At 37.9% G+C, this 16,970-nt stretch overlaps 1 protein-coding gene across 5 annotated transcripts in view; it reads right to left on the bottom strand.

The window, feature by feature from the left end:
• The window catches only part of LOC120418098 (nuclear factor of activated T-cells 5), a 100,367-nt gene that overhangs the window by 37,035 nt on the left and 46,362 nt on the right, over positions 1–16,970 (bottom strand). For all 5 annotated transcript variants that reach the window (XM_039580367.2, XM_052706786.1, XM_039580366.2 and 2 more), the window contains one exon: positions 12,415–13,076. In XM_039580367.2, coding sequence (XP_039436301.1) covers positions 12,415–13,076 — 662 coding nt within the window. The remainder of the gene's footprint in view (positions 1–12,414; positions 13,077–16,970) is intronic.

Below are 16,970 nucleotides of genomic sequence, written 5' to 3'. Positions count from 1 at the left end.
AGACCATTACCAGTAGCAGAACACTGCCTTAAAATTGCCTGTTTCACAATTCGATGTCTTTGTGCTCTCTATGCTAACTAGATGAGCAATTCTCTACAAAATCGCTCTTTTTTCTTTAATTTCGGAATCGGTATTTTTTCTTTAACTTTAATTTTTGTATTTTTTAATCCGATTGAAACTTTTTTGGTGCCTTCGGTACGTCCAAAGAAGCCATTTTGCATCATTACTTTTCCCATATAATTTTCTATACAAAATCTGTATCTTCGGAAGGAATTTTTTGATCGATTTGGTGTCTTCGGCAATGTTGTAGGTATGGATAAGGACTACACTGGAAAAATGTGATACACGGTAAAATTTTATTGGTGATTTTTAATTTCACTTTTTGTCACTAAAACTTGATTTGCAAAAAAAAAACACTATTTTTAATTTTTTCCATTTTCTGATATGTTTTAGGGGACATCAAATGCCAACTTTTCAGAAATTTCCAGAATGGGCAACAATCTTTGACCAAGTTATGAATTTTTGAATCAATACCGATTTTTTCAATTTCATTTTTCGATGTAAAAACAAATTTGCAATCAAAAAGTACTGAAGTGAAATTTTGATAAAGTGCACCGTTTTCAAGTTATAGCCATTTTTAGGTAACTTTTTTGAAAATAGTAGCAGTTTTTCATTTTTTTTATTAGTGTCCATGTTGCCCACCCTTGAATTTTTTTTTTGAAAATCTGAGAAAATTCTCTATATTTTGCTTTTTTGAACTTTGTTGATACGACCTTTAGTTGCTGAGATATTGCCATGCAAAGAATTAAAAACGGGAAAATGTATGTTTTCTAATTCTCACCCAAACGACCCACCATTTTCTAATGTCGATATCTCAGCAACTAATGGTCCGATTTTCAATGTTAATATATGAAACATTTGTGAAATTTTCCGATCTTTTCGAAAACAATATCTTAAAAAATTAAATCAAGATTAACATTTTAAAAGGGCATAATATTGCTAAAAAAGTGCAATCAGCTAAAACCAATTCAAAATACATTCCCCTGCATTTAGAATCATGTTCTGCATATTTGGGTTGATTTAAAAATTAAAAGATTTTTTTAAAATTTAGATGTTTAGCATCGCAAAAAGTTAATTTTCGCTCAAATTTTTGATTTCGTCAACTAGGGAACTAGTGTTAAATGCATTTTAAAACACTTTTTGCATTCAAATGTTGAAAGTTCCTATTTTGAATACCGGGGTGACTTTGATAGTCATAGTTTTTGTTGTTAAAATCAGGTTAAATGTGTTCAAATTTTATTTTTACGTCGAATGTACTACGCTAAGGTTATAGTTTTTAACAAAAAAAATTAATGTTTATTAGGGTGGGTACGTTTTTTAAAAAGTTCTCGGATCAAGTTTTAGTATGGTTCCCCTTGTAGGGCATGCCCATAGAAAAATTGAAGCTTTTTGAGGGAAAACCGTTGATTCCGGAGACATCGGATTGTTTGCCGATGCGCCAGGTCTAGAAACAACGAATCCATATGCTCTCTTCGGGAAAGGTGTTCTCCAGACCATTCCCCATAGGCCTGACCATACCAGAAGTTGGCGCGTGATTTTCCCAGACCTGTAGGAGCGCTTGAACAAAAAGTTCCAATTTCCCATAGTAATTCCCATGTAAACTTTAACCCTGATGCGCGCAGCCAGTTTACAACCAAATGAGCTGATATTTGGCATGAAAGTCCCTATGGGCATGCCCTACAAGGGGAATCATACTAAAACTTGATCCGAGAACTTTTTGAAAAACGTACCTACCCTAATGTTTATATTTAGTTAACTAAGTTTATAAATTTTAGATAAATTGTTAAAAAGTCAGAATTTGTCCTAAAACTTGTTAAAAATAGTTTTGTTTATACAATTTTCGATTCACATTGCATTTTAAACTGAATTCGAAGCACAAATCAAAAGTGTTCACATTTTGTATGAAATTTGTTCTATTGAAAATACCTGCAAATCTGGAAATTTTATTTAATCATGTTTCAAAAACACATTTTTTTTATTATTTACTAACTTCGTTTACCTTTTCCTAGTGGAAAATTGTCCGAAGATTCCGAAAATGCTTTCCATTTTCCGATTTGAAATCATGTTCATTGAGAAAATCATGACACTTTGAGAATATGAAAACATTGCTATTCATCAACGTTTCCTTAATTATAGTTGACTAACTTTTTAAACTTTTCAAAATTTAATGAAAATGTCATCTAGAAGTACCTTGAACCTTTCTCTACCCCGGTCAGTATGATTCCATACAATTCCGTACGTATTTTATTTGTACTCTTCATTTTGCGAAAAAATCTCAAACCTATCAAAGTCACCCCGTGGCTATCAAATTCATCCCGTTTTACGGTACTAAAGTGTACCGTTTTCAAGATATAGCTACTTAAAGTTTAATTTTGACTGAAAAATTCAAGTATGTAGATTTTTTAAAATAATTGTCCATTCCTGAAAATATTTTTATTTTTCGTAAAGTTGAAGAAAATTTACAATCAAATTGCCTAAGAGACACTGAAGATTGGACCTCTGGTTGCTGAAATACTTTTTTTTTTGAAAATCAGTCCTGGAAAACCTTTTAAGATATACGGTTCTCGTGATATCGCAGTTTGAAAATGGACATTTTTCATAGTATTCACAAAAAGGCGAAACTTTGGTGTCAGATCTCGTCCAACGTGTGATGATGCACTTTCTACTCCAATTTGGTTGGTCTGTGCTGGGAATTGAACTGCCGATCTTTGGGGTAAGTTGGATAACTTGAAATGTTTTAATTAGTACTAACACAAGGTACTCGAAGAAGTCGAACTATATAGATCTGCGTGGCTTGCATCCATCAAAATCAAAGAGATTTCAATCGACAGAGGATTACTCCGACATGGCGTCTTCCTCCTGCTGTGCAATATCTCCCATCAACTCACGTGAAGATCACCCCAACGAACGCAAATACCAAACCGATCTAGTTACACATTTGATTGATGGCGTCCACACTTATCGGGATATATTGTTTAAACGTCATGACTCAAAACGCTCCGGCCACCTATCCTATAGCAGGGTGACGACAACCGGCAGTGTGTACGTCAACGCAGACTTTCTGATGCAAACAAGATTTGGGGACGCACGATTTGTTGAGGCCATTCTTCCCCACTTTCAATGGTCCATATCACGATGATACCCATCCAGCGCGCGCGAAAAGCTCAGTGGAAAATTTTGAACGAAAATAACTCCAAATTTGAAATTAAATATGTCTTTATTGAACTTTCTTATAATAATTACATTTCATTTACATTCTAAGTGGTATGGCTACATGCTCTTCATCTTTGTTATATTTTTCGTTTTCTTATTAACTGTTCACATTCATTTATTTACTTCAAATTGTTTTACATTTTTGCATTGAATCGAATACATTTGGGTAAAAAAGAAAAAAAATCACTTTAACAGCTAATCCTAACCTAAAACTAAAAAAAATAAATCCATTGAAATATTCAAAATCACTAGAACGAGTAAACTACGAACTGTATTTTAAGATGAATCCTCCAAGCGTTCTTACTTGTTCCGCACGAGTTTTGCAACCACGCAGTGTTGTTGTCATCTCGATGAAAATGTTCAAAAGTTCTTGTGGTGAAAACAGGTCACTGCTGCCTTCATCCGTTGATGCTGGTTGGTTTTCTCTCGGCTGCTGACTGAAGCCAGGAGGTGTTGTGTTCTCTGCAACTTTTTGCCGCTGATTCAACGGCAATGGCTGCAGATTTGGATCCACTCGAACAGATCCCGCTCCAGGTGACGCCAAAGCAGGAAAATCCACGTCCGTGTATGCTGGTGGTGTTTTGCGACGATTTGGTTGGTGCCTCGTCGTCGCTTGCTGCCGAATTTTTATAAACTCAGCACGTTTTGGGCAGCTTCGATTCTTGGTAGAATGGTCGCCTCCGCAATTGAAGCATTTCGCTTCAATGTTCTCGTTGATTGTTTCGCAAGCTTGAGTTTTGTGCTCACCTCCGCAGGTTGCACAACGACTCTTGATGAAACAGTTCCTTCCACCATGCCCAAACTGCAAACAGTTCGAACATTGTGTCACGTCACGGTGCACTGGACGATAACGTTCCCAAGTCACGATGATGTTGAAAATTGCCCGAACTGCTTTCAGCTCAGACGGCGTTGTCGATCCTTTCTCGAGATGAACCAGGTACAGTTGATCACGATACTTGATGTCCTTGTTGTGTCTCGTCATCTTGAAGACTTCGATCACGTTCAACTTAAGAGTTTTTAGCTCTTCTTTCAGCACACTCACATCCATGTCGTACAGGCCACGGAGGACCTGTTTCATGGGGCGTTTACCTGGATCGTCATGGCTGTAGTATTCAATCTTTGTGTTGTTCAGGAAATCCCGAACGTAGTTGTAATCCTTTCTGGTAGGTAGCAGAATTTTGAGTCCATCAGCACACAAGCGAATGGAAGCTCGTAAAGCGCCAGATTTGATAAATCCGGTCAGCCACTTTCGCACCGAATCCGATGACGATGTTTTCACAAAAATGGGTGGCAACTTTTCCCGTCGTTCAAATTCTTCCTTCTCGCTCACGTCCACAGGGAGGGTAGCGAACTGGTTTCCAGACAATTTTTGAGCGTCCTTGCTCAAACTGCCTGGCTTTGCAGGTAGCGCTTCGGCATTCTTTAGCTTCTTCAAATCTGCCGATCCTGCTGGTGAGGACCGCCTCTTTTTCTTGCCGTGAGGCATTTTTGCACTTTTTAAGCACTTTTCAGGAGCTAATATCCAGGAGTACCTCACTGATTGGTGTTCCACAAGGGAATCCGAAAATAACTCCACGTTTCTAGCACGTGGTAAAGTTTGTTTAACATTGCTGGGGCCCCGAAATGTGCCACAAAGGGGGCGGGGCTTTAATTCAAGCAATCTTTGTCGGACAGAATCCGAGGAGCGATTGCTGGACGAAAAGATATGTGTCTTTGTGGTTGCAGGTGGAGTGTACGTCAAAGGCAAAGGTGAGAATTAGAGGCAAGCCCACAGAAAACTGAGCTAACAATTAGTCAAGCAGCAAGGCGAAGATCTTATCACGTGAAACAATTTGGAGAGCGCAAATATTAACTCTTTAACACCTGCTTCCTTTCAAATTGTCAACCCTCGGCGCTTTATTGGCATCATGGAATATTTTGAGAACTTACTGTTGGCACATCGATGCCAAATGTTCCAGTGAAAAACACGAGATCAAAATCCGAAAACATCCAGAAAACCGCGTCAACACCTGTACCGCACAATTCAATACAGATAATTCTCTAGGCACGACTTTCCCAAAAGCCAGTACAAACCCAACAAGAAAAAAACAGGAAATAACATCACAGACAAACAGATCGGTCAAAATAATGCTTCGGCTGCCGACAATCCGTTTCTCCAGCAACTTCGCTTAAAAATTTTGTTCAAAACTTTTCGGTCGGTTTGTCTGTGATCACCCATTTTTTCGATCTAATTCATAACAATCAAAACTTGCACGTGGATGACCGAAAACATCGGCTCCAAAAAATAACCTGTTGCGCACCGTATTTTACTCTCTCTCTCTCTTTCTCCTCTCTTCTTGCACGCACACACACACTTGTTATTGTTGACCCGCGTGTCTCGCGTGACTTGAGTGCTTTTGAGTTGGCGGTGGGTGGTGCGGCCACCCTTCTTTCGGTTCCAACCAATCACACGCGCTCAACCTTTCTGAGAAAAAAAAAACATGAGCTCGTCAGCTGCTGTAATACACATAAAAAAATTGTTTTTAATTTGAAGTGTGCGACAGTCGAAAAGATTGACAAAAGAGCAATCATCCCGAATTCCGGAAATGGATTTAATTTGTGTTTTTTTTGAACAGGCCAATTTTTTTTTGGGGCCTTCTCTATGACTAAACGATTATTTTGTTTTGAGGGATTTTTTCTGATCGAAATGGTATCTTGGGCAAAGTTATGCGGACTATTCAGAAAAAAATAGCACACGGTTTTGTTTTGCCAATTTTTAAATTAACTTTATTTTTACAAAAAAAAAAAAACAATTTGCCAAAATCCGCATTTTTTTTATTTTTGAAATCTTTTGATATGTTTTAGGGTACAATAACCCGCAAATTTTGAGCCATTTTACAATTGAGTTATGTTTTTTTGAAAAAAAAAAAACTAATAAAAAAGTTCAGAAAATTTACTAGAATTACTTCTAAGACACATTGAAGATTGGTTCTCTGATTGTTGAGATAGGGGAAATATGCCCATTTCAAGCCTAATAAGCGGTCGTGTTTGAATGATGCTGGATAATCTGGAGTGTTCCTTGAAATTTATTAAAACCATGTACACCAACGAGTAGAGCAACTTTTTGTGAACATTTCTATTTATTTCACTTTTATTTAAAGTTATGCTATTCCTTTTACAAGCATTTTAAAAAAATATTTCAAAAATGCATTCTAATCAGTCGAGTGCATTGGGCCACGCCCATTTTTCTATTTTCAGCTTAGTACTTTTTTTCTTCCAGCGCTCTTTTGGGTCTGCTTAGTGCTGCCAAAATTGATGAAATTTTAAGCGAACACTCACGAAAAGTAGCATTTATAGCGAAAGTTTCCTGGCAGCACTTGCTCACTCCAACAGGCGCTGCACCAGCATGTTGGTGGTGTTGGTGGCCACCCTTTGTTCTTTGTTTGCCTTCGCTTCTCGCTCGGTTTTCTTCAGCCTTCGATTGGAATGGGTGGTCAAAATTGAAACGTCAAAAGACGCGCGTTTGTTTTTTTGATGGCGCTTGCTAATTATTTACATGTTTCGGGATTCTTTTTCAAGTGAGTGACTAACTAATGTGCAAAAGAACATGTTGCCGGTAGTTGGAGGCAATTTTCTATCTTAAACGCTTTGAAATCGTTAGCGCAAGTGAAAAGATATTGATGGCGACTTTCGTTAAGCAGTTAACCTCTGATCTTGCGTGTGGATGTGTGTGCCACCAAAATGATGGGAAATGGTCTCGCAAAATAGAAATTATGATCAAAAGTGCATTAAATTTGATCTTTTTGGCCAGTAATGGCATAAATTTGCGAGGCGGTGCTGTTGCTGGTAAGTTTATAGCCTACAAAGTATTTTTGGAGCTTTAATCAAGCATCAAACTCTCCATATGACGAAGATAGGTGTTTGATTAGAAAGGTTATATTTCCCCTACAGCGAATAAAAGCAAAACAAACGAAAAAATTGAAGTTTTCTAAGTATCTCCCAAACAGCCCCTCACTTTATAATGCCAATATCTCAGCAACTATGGTCCAATTTTCGCTGTTAAAAAATGAAATATTTGTGAACTTCTCAGTTCTTCTCGGAATACATATTTTGAACATTGTCCAATGTAGACTAACATTTCAAAAAGTGTATAAATATCACTTATTTTTATCAATATCTGAGATTCGGCCTCAAAAAAGTGTATTAAAAACAATAAAGTACTTATAACTTTTGATAGGGTTGTCAGATCTTCAATATTTTGGGCTCGTTGTCCAACGATGGGTCTCATTATAGATCCGGACACCTTTTTTTTATCAAAATATTTGATATCTGGCCAAAAAAAGGTATAAATAACACTTAAGTGCTCATAACTTTTGATGGGGTTGTCAGATCTTCAATCTTTTAAACGCGTTGGAAAGGTCTTTCAAAAACCATGATCACCCTTTTTACAATCTTCCGAAATTTAGCTAAAAGCGTTGTTTTAGCATAACTTTTGAAGTACTTTTCTTAACTTCATAATATTTACTAGGATTTTTTGGGACCCCAAGACGGCAAGACGATAATCGTGCGCATATTTTTCGGTGCACGGACTTTTTTTTTTATTCGCTAATTTATTTTTATAAGGTCCTCTTCGGTACCGAGACCTGGTTAGGACCGGGGATCAAATACATAAAATAAAAAACAAAAATACACTACGGCAGGAGTTAATCCACACCGAACTTGCGGGACATGGTGCCGACCACCCATTCCTGGTCCGAGCGGGTCTAGGAACTCCTCAGCCGCGCGGTAAACTCGTAGAACATTTTCCACAGCTCCCCGAGGAACATCTTCCACAGCTCCTCCGTGCTGTAAAGCACCTCGTCTCCTTTCGCCTTGGGTTGGCCACCGGCACCAGGGCCAGTGTTTCCTTGGCTGCTTCCTGCATCAGCTGCGGATTGTGGGTCTGTTTCTTCAGCTTATCCGGGATCGGGACCGGAACCGGCAGCGGAGGGAAATCCGCCGCGGAGAACGACGGTACCACCGGACTCTGTTTGTCCTTCTTCCATGCTGGCGGTTTCGGCTTGGACGCCTGCTGCCGCGACTGGATGAACTGCGCACGTTTGGGGCAACTACGGTCCAGACCCTCGTGAGATCCAGAGCAGTTAGCACACTTTTTGGGTTGAGTTACGTCGTCGTTACACTGTTCCGTTTTGTGGAATCGCCCACAGTTGTTGCATCGGCTTTTAGGAAAACAATTCTTGGCTCCGTGTCCCAGGCGGACGATGACTGGTCCCATTTTCTCAATTGCACTCAGCTTATTGAGGTTCGTGTGTCCCTTGGGAAAGAAGACAATGTTAGGGGTTTCACCCGCGGTGGACTTTTCCTTCCGCTTGATGGCCTTCACATCCAAAACATCAAGGTTATGGTCCTCTTTGAGTCGATCCTTGATGATCTCCACATCCACTTCTGGGAGTCCTCGCAGAACTACCCGGTGGGATCGTTCGCTTCGTCGATCGTGCGAGTAGAATTGCACTTTGTACTCAAGCAGCAGCTCTCGAATGGTGTTATATTCCTCCACGGAAAAACACGTCACTTTTATTCCGCTCCGGGTCAGCTTGTACTCCGGTTTCACTTTGCACAGGGCCATTAAATCCAGAAATCTGTTAAAGCCCAAGTTCGTTACCACCAGAGGTGGTTGCTTTTGTTTACCGGCAGATTTTCTGGGTTCTGGAACCGCCGGGGCGTCTCCTCCTCCTGCTGCACTGGCATTGTTGTTGTTTTTGTCGCCCGCTAGCGCGCTGAATTTGTTGCTGTTGAGCAGGGTCTTCTCAACTTTTTCTCCTTCGATGACGATTCCAGTGACCTCGCTGGTCTTCTTCCGCTTCTTATTCCCGCGGACGGGCCGAAAATCTTCCTCCTCGGAGGATTCCTCCACCTCCATCCGTCAAAAACTTCCAAGCACGCGAGATGACAACACGAGCAAAACACGTCTTAACTTGTCGCTGGCTGGCGACTGATTGGTGCACGGACTTACAGACATACACACGCACAGACATTTGTTCAGAATTTGATTCTGAGTCGATAGGTATTATACCTATTATAATAATTATAATAGTAGAGTAATTCTCGCTGAAAGTGGACCACTATTTACACAAGGTGCTCAAAAATCAAATGCAATGTACTTTTCCAATACCCCTTACCAAGTTATGAACGAAACCATGTTTGGTTGGTTGAATTTGTCCTCACCTCGGCGCCACGAAGCTAAAACATTTTTTTTAATTGGTAATTTTTTGACTTAGGCGCGCCTACAAAATTGCTAATAACTTTGCAAAACTTCAACGAACCCTTGATGTTTAGGGGTTTTTTGGAAAGGAAATGAGCAGAGCTTTCGAATGCACTTGTCAGAAAAATACCGTTCCATACATTTTTTAGCCAGAAAACACCAATGTATTTTTAAAAGTCATTTTTGAAGGCCGGCGCCCCGCTTTATCGAAAAACTGACAAATCCATTCGAAAGCTGAGACGATTTCACATAAAGGACCAATAAATCTAAGGTGTATGTTCCTCCTTTCTTTTTTAATCTAATTTTGATTCTGCGAGCACAGCGCTCCGTTCGCATTTTGGGCACTCAAAATGTTGCAATTTGCTTGCCCCATTTTAAGGTTTTGTCAAAAAATATAGGTGCATACTTTTTAAATGATAGTTTATTGTCCAAGGATCAAAATGCACTTTCGATAATTGACCAATATTTATGTTTTTGGGTTCTTCCAGGCAATTTAATGTCGAAAATTGTTTTTTTTACTTTTTTTTTTTTTAATGCTCGCTTACAATTGGGTGGACTTTGTTTTGAGTAAAACTAATGAAGGAAATGTAGGAAATTTCACTACGAACATTTTTCTCTAAAAGAAAACGTAATTTCGATACTCCAGTGCCAAGATATTTTAGTTTTAGTGAGAAAAAAAGTGCCAATTTTACAAATTTCTCGGAATCAACAAGCACGGCCTATTATTTACATGCGGCATATGTTTTGGAGGCCAGAGTATGGTTTCTTATAGTTATTTTGGTCGCTGAATTCGGATCTGGAATCAAATTTCAGATTTACAGTGAACCGTGATATTTTCGCCACGCTCAAATATTATTTGCGTGTATTCCCCATAGCCACTTAGGGATCGGTAGCCGAAGCCGCTAACCACCGCGCCACGAGGCCTCTTAAAACAATCAGAAGTTGAAAAAAACAATCTCCATAAAAAAATCCGTGAGTAAAATATCAATTAAAGGTGAGCGAAAGATGAAATATGACCGAATTCACTAGCGATTAAAATTACAGCATATTACCGCAAATAACTTTTGGGCGTAACTGTTAATCTGAAATTTGATTCCAGATCCGAATTCAGCGACAAAAAAAAACTATAAGAAACCATACTCTGGCCTCCAAAACATATGCCGCATGTAAATAATAGGCCGTGCTTGTTGATTCCGAGAAATTTGTAAAATTGGCACTTTTTTTTCTCACTAAAACTAAATTATCTTGGCACTGGAGTATCGAAAATACGTTTTCTTTTAGAGAAAAATGTTCGTAGTGAAATTTCCTACATTTCCTTCATTAGTTCTACTAAAAAAAAAGTCCACCCAATTGTAAGTGAGCATTTTCAAAAAAAAAAAAGTAAAAAAAACAATTTTTCGACATTAAATTGCCTGGAAGAACCCAAAAACATAAATATTGGTCAATTATCGAAAGTGCATTTTGATCCTTGGACAATAAACTATCATTTAAAAAGTATGCACCTATATTTTTTGACAAAACCTTAAAATGGGGCAAGCAAAATGCAACATTTTGGGTGCCCAAAATGCGAACGGAGCGCTGTGCTCGCAGAATCAAAATTAGATTAAAAAAGAAAGGAGGAACATACACCTTAGATTTATTGGTCCTTTATGTGAAATCGTCTCAGCTTTCGAATGGATTTGTCAGTTTTTCGATAAAGCGGGGCGCCGGCCTTCAAAAATGACTTTTAAAAATACATTGGTGTTTTCTGGCTAAAAAATGTATGGAACGGCATTTTTCTGACAAGTTCATTCGAAAGCTCTGCTCATTTCCTTTCCAAAACACCCCTAAACATCAAGGGTTTGTTGAAGTTTTGCAAAGTTATTAGCAATTTTGTAGGCGCGCCTAAGTCAAAAAATTACCTATTAAAAAAAATGTTTTAGCTTCGTGGCGCCGAGGTGAGGACAAATTCAACCAACCAAACATGGTTTCTTTCATAACTTGGTGGGGGCTATTGGAAAAGTACATTGCATTTGATTTTTGAGCACCTTGTGTAAATAGTGGTCCACTTTCAGCGAGAATTACTCAGTATAATAAGTGAAGGTGGGTCTACGAGGTCGAATAAAGAAGTTCATTTTTCGAGTGATTTTATAGCCTTTCCTCATTGCAAAGGAATGAGCAAAAATCAACTTATTGATGTACTTTTTAGTTAAAAGGTTGAAATAATGTAACTTTTTATTTCTAAATACATATTTTTTTCCCTTCCAAAACGTTGGGCACGATTGCTCTTAAACTTTTTATGAGTTTCGGCTAAAAATGTAGATAAAGGTTGATTTTCAATAATCGGAAAAACTTGACTAGCAAATGACCCCAATAAAATAAAAAAAATCATATTTATTTTTTAAATTTTGAAAATATAAAAAAATATTGATTTTGTCAATATTATAAAAAAAGGTTGAAGACGTTTTTTAAATTCAAGCCCTTTCAAATTAAAACCTGCGGTTCTAAGATGCTACCAATTAAATATGCTAAATTAAAGGAAAAGCATATTTGTCCTTTTTTCGCAAAAAAAGAAACTTGAAAGCAATTTTGAAAGGTTTCTTCCGAAAAATTGCCAATAAATAGTAAGTAGAAAATAATTGCTTCTAATCCGGAAATAATTTAACAAAAAAATTTAACACAATTTGCAGGATGAACAAAAAAAAAAGGTGGTTCTCAGGAGTTATCCATAATCGTTGAAAAGCTTGAAAAAAAAAATCAAAAATGTATGTATGGTTACCTGCAAGAACGTCTAGAATGCTTATAAATTTTAAAAGTTACATTTTATAAAATTAATTGAAAAAATACTTTTCAAAGCTGAAAATAGGACCCACAAAGATTTGCCGAAAAAAGAAAGAAAAATAACTGTTCCAAATACTCACTGCACACAATCTGCTGGGAGCACACTTGCAGCGTTTCGACGCTTCCGTCGTCGTGCGTGATCGCCGCCCGGAACACCATCCGGCAGCGGGTGGACTTTTTCTTGGCCCGCGGTCCGCTCTGGTCCGGAAACCGGTGCTCGACGTCCACGTTGCGCTCCTTCAGAATGCCGACGCAGTCGCACGTCACCGTCATGTCGCCGTCCGGTTTCATGTCCACCTCGATGACCATGGTGCCCTCGAGCTTCCGCTCGACGCAGGGCGTCGAGTTCTTCCCCGACACCTTGCAGGCCTGGTAGAACATGTGCGGCGCCACCCGACCCACGTCCGTCCCGATAAACACCTGCAGCACGGCGGGCTTGTTGTGGCCGACGAGCCGCACCACCGGGAACCCGTTGCCACTGCGATCCTTGACGGCTCCGCGGGAACCCTCGGTTTGGTAGCGCGCCCGGTGCTGCTGCTCGGGCTGGGTAAGAATCTGCAGCTGAATTTTGCCGTCCCGCGAGGAACATCCCAGCTGGGACTGCAGCGTGACCACGCCGGAATTGCTGAACGGACCACCCCCGCTAACGGGTCCTCCTCCACCGCCTAGCGATCCGGACAGCATCGGGGGTCGTTTGCCCGGTAACCGGTTCAGCGAGCGGGATGCCGACGAGGTCATTACTCTGGAAGAACGGAGAAAGGTGGAGAAACAGTGGATGAAACAGGGGTTTCGAAACTTTCGGTAAATGATGCAAGCTAATGCTAATAGTTTCTAGTTTGGAGAGCTACGCTAGTTCAACTGCTAGAAAGTGTTTGGGATAGGGAGGTTGTCGAAAGCGATGACCTAATAATTAGCATAATAAAGAGCGAGAGGATCAGTGAATATGTATATGAAAAAAAGGAAGAGCGCTAACTATGAATACCACAATTCTACAAAAAAAAAAGTAGTTAACGAAATTACTGAACCATAACATTTTTTGTAGAATAGTTTAAAAAAAACTAGTATCTTTAAATTGATTATGCAATCCAATTTGCATACTAATAAGCCGTCATTTTTAAATGCAAACAAACTCACCGCAAGAATCTTCTGAATACGACTAATGTGACAATAATTGCAAAATCAATAATACTACACTCTAGCATGTGCATCGATCAGTCAACTTTTGCACTGCACCGTTCGGCTTCTCGGTTAGCCAGCAACAATAATCTCAACTATACTCAACAATTACTGCGCTGAAAGAAATGTCCTTGCGACTGAATTATTGATTGCAAAGTAAAATTAACGCGAAAAGCTGCTATTAAGAGCTGAATCGTCATATTTTGTTTCGGAGTCTGTTGCAATTTTTTCAAAGACTCTAAATTGTATTGATGCCCATATTTGAACTTGTAGAATATTATCTCAAAATATCTGCATTTGTTCAAATTTGGCAGAATTAAACAAAATTTCGTAAAATTAAGAGTAATTTTCTCCAGAATCTTAGATTTGGGTGCCATTTTTTTATCCGAACTTTTCTAGACCTTCAAGACGTATGGTTTATTTTATGTTATTTTTTTTCAAATAATTTATACAAGTCCAATAATAAAAAAAACTTGAAAAATCACAACATTCTTGAAAATAGCCTTTTTATCAAAATTTTGAAAAAGAACGAGAGAGCAGTTCTTTTTTATGAGCGAACGAAAATGAGCGGCTCCAAAAAAAGAGCGGGTTTGCCCACCTCTACTCGAAACCGATGCATCGTACAAAAAAGTGGACAAATACAAAGGTCAGTTGTAAATATTTAGTTAAAGTTAGCTATAACTTGAAAACGGTACATCTAAAATACTTTTCGATTGCAAATTCAATGTTGCTTTTCAATAATTGTTTTGTCCAGGTTTGCGATATTTTCTAAAAAATACGGTCCTTTCAAAAATTCATATCTCTTAAACCAGATATTGCACCCTTACTCACTAAGGCTCAGAAGACGTTTTTTTTCTAGGGGACACCATACTTATCAAAATTTTAAATAAGATAAAATTTAATATTATAGCTCTAGAATTCGAATCAAAAAATAAAAATTTTAAATTCGCAAAAATTGCGAAACTGAAATCGAAATACTCAGGTAGACTTTGGAACTTTGGCAACCCTGTAAGAAATACAGTCATGCCCCGGTTATGATTCGTTTAGCTGCTTCGGTTAAGCACGGACCAGTACATTTCGAATGTGATGACCACATTTTTTGAAAATACTAAACATTTCAACAAAACTACGTATTTTTGAAAAAAATACTCAAAACTTCAGTTTTTTACAATACGAGTATCCAATGATCGGGTTTTTTCATACATTTCGAATGTATTAACAACATTTTTGGAAAATACTAAAACATTTCACAAAATTACGTATTTTGGAAAAAATACTAAAAATTTCAGTTTTTTACAATATGTTTACAACATTTTCGAAAAAATACTAAATATTTAAATTTGATCAGTAGTGCGGTGCCTGTGGGGACGCGCAGTCCTGTTTTTTTCGTGTTATTTTCCGTCTCCTTTGTGTCGCTGTTCGAGTTCGAGTGTAATTAAATAATGGCATCAGTTTTCGGGACGCGCAGTTCTGTTTTTTTTAACTTCTTCTTTTTTCATTGTTTTTATTTTTTTATAGACTAGCAAGTCGTATTGCTGGATTAAGTCCATTCTATATCATTGATGATCAGAAGGCACGCCGACGGAGAATTTCTGTTTTAAGGCTTATGATATAAAATCATTTTCATAAATGAAGCCCTTCCTACATCACCGTTGATCGGAAGGCACGCCGACGGAGAATTTCTGGAGAATCGCGATCGAATTAATACTATATTTAAATTCCTAGATAGCTATCTTTCCGCAGCCGGCTGCCTAAGATTTTTAAAATTTCAACCGATAAACAAATTGCTTATGGTCGCATCACCTACCACAGTGAATCCTGACCTTATACCCATCTTACTAACCCCTCAAAACTCATGTGATACTTTGTCGGAGACGCAGCCGATTTAGCGGTCCCATCACTCAAGTATCGGACTAACATTCCCATCCACTTCCCCGTGTCTTACTACTGACCGTGGCCGGCGTCGGTATTGATCAGCACGATAGGGACCTTTGAAAATTGCGAAGGGGTGATGACTGGTTCCTACTTTTCATCTGTGGTCCACGGAGCAATGTTTGGGGGTCCTGGTCAATAACGAAGTAGCAGCTACGGGTAGACACCAATGCTATGTGCTATGCTAAAAATACTAAATATTTAAATTTTTCACGATTTGGGTAACAAAATGACCTAGACTTTTTATACAATTCGAAAGTAATAATTTTGTTTTCGAAAATACTCGAAATTTTCACAAAACAACTTATTTTTGAAAAAAATATTCAAAATTTTATTTTTATTTCAATATGGGTGTCAAACGGTGGGAATTTTTCATACATTTTGGAAGTAATAACAACATTTTTAGAAAGTGCTTAAAATTTTCACAAAACTACCTATTTTAGAAAAATACTCCAAATTTCAAAATTTGTTGCATTCTAAATGTTGGAAAAAAATCCGACTACCTATACTGTAAAAAAATTAAATGTTGAGTATTTTTACGAAAAAAAGTATTTAAAAAATATATAACTTTATGTACTGTTTATAATCTATAAAAAAATCCATATTGTGTAAAAATAAAATTTTGAGTATTTTTTTTGAAAATACATAGTTTGGTGATTCTTTTGTTATTAAAAAAATTGTAATAACTTTCGAAATTGGTGAAAAATTCCGATCGTTTGATACCTATACCTTTAAAAAAAAAATTGGAGTATTTTTTTGAAAATACGTAGTTTTGTGATTTTTTTTGTATTTTCAAAAAATGGTATGTCATTCGAAATGTATGAAAAATAACCCGATCATTTGATACCCATATTACAATAACAATTATTTTGAGGTTTTTTTAAGGCAAACAATTGCATTTCAAAAATACAAGAAAAATACGTATTTTTGTGAAAATTTCCATGTAATTATGATTGCAACGGATAGCTGCCATCATCGCGATTCCAAAATACTAAAATTTGATGTTTGCATGATTTTTCATACCTGGAGTTTTTTTTTAAAAGGTCCAATAAACCAAATTTTCAGTTTTTGCTTTTTGGGTGTGTTTGCAACTGCCTTGAGTCAGGGGTATTAAAAAACACCCAAACAGTAAAAACTGAAAATTTGGCTTATTGGACCTTTTGAAAAAAATCCAGATACGATTATAGCCAATGCCTCCCATATAGCCAAAATCCGATAAGCTCTGTGCACGCCTCGGTTCTGCGTCCCCCATATGTAGTGCTAAACCGAGGCATGACTGTATTTAAATTTATGTAAGGTATGTACTTCGGAAGAAACCGGTAAAAAAATTACAAATGGGCAGCAGCGGTAGCGAAAGCAAGCCAGAGAGGGTGAAGAAAAGCCCCAAGAAAACATTCCCTCTTTTGTCTTGCCGTTCGTCAAGCTGTTTCTTGACCCCCTTTCTTTCGAAGAGCATACCGGCCTTAAGCGGGATTTATGAAGCTTTTCAAACCCAGATGTTGTAAATTTTAGTCACAATGACGTTCTG

Source organism: Culex pipiens, chromosome 1, assembly GCF_016801865.2.
Source record: "Culex pipiens pallens isolate TS chromosome 1, TS_CPP_V2, whole genome shotgun sequence".
NCBI lineage: Eukaryota > Metazoa > Arthropoda > Insecta > Diptera > Culicidae > Culex > Culex pipiens.
The sequence above is the reverse complement of the archived record's forward strand: the minus strand, read 5'-3'. Positions and strand labels throughout refer to the sequence as shown.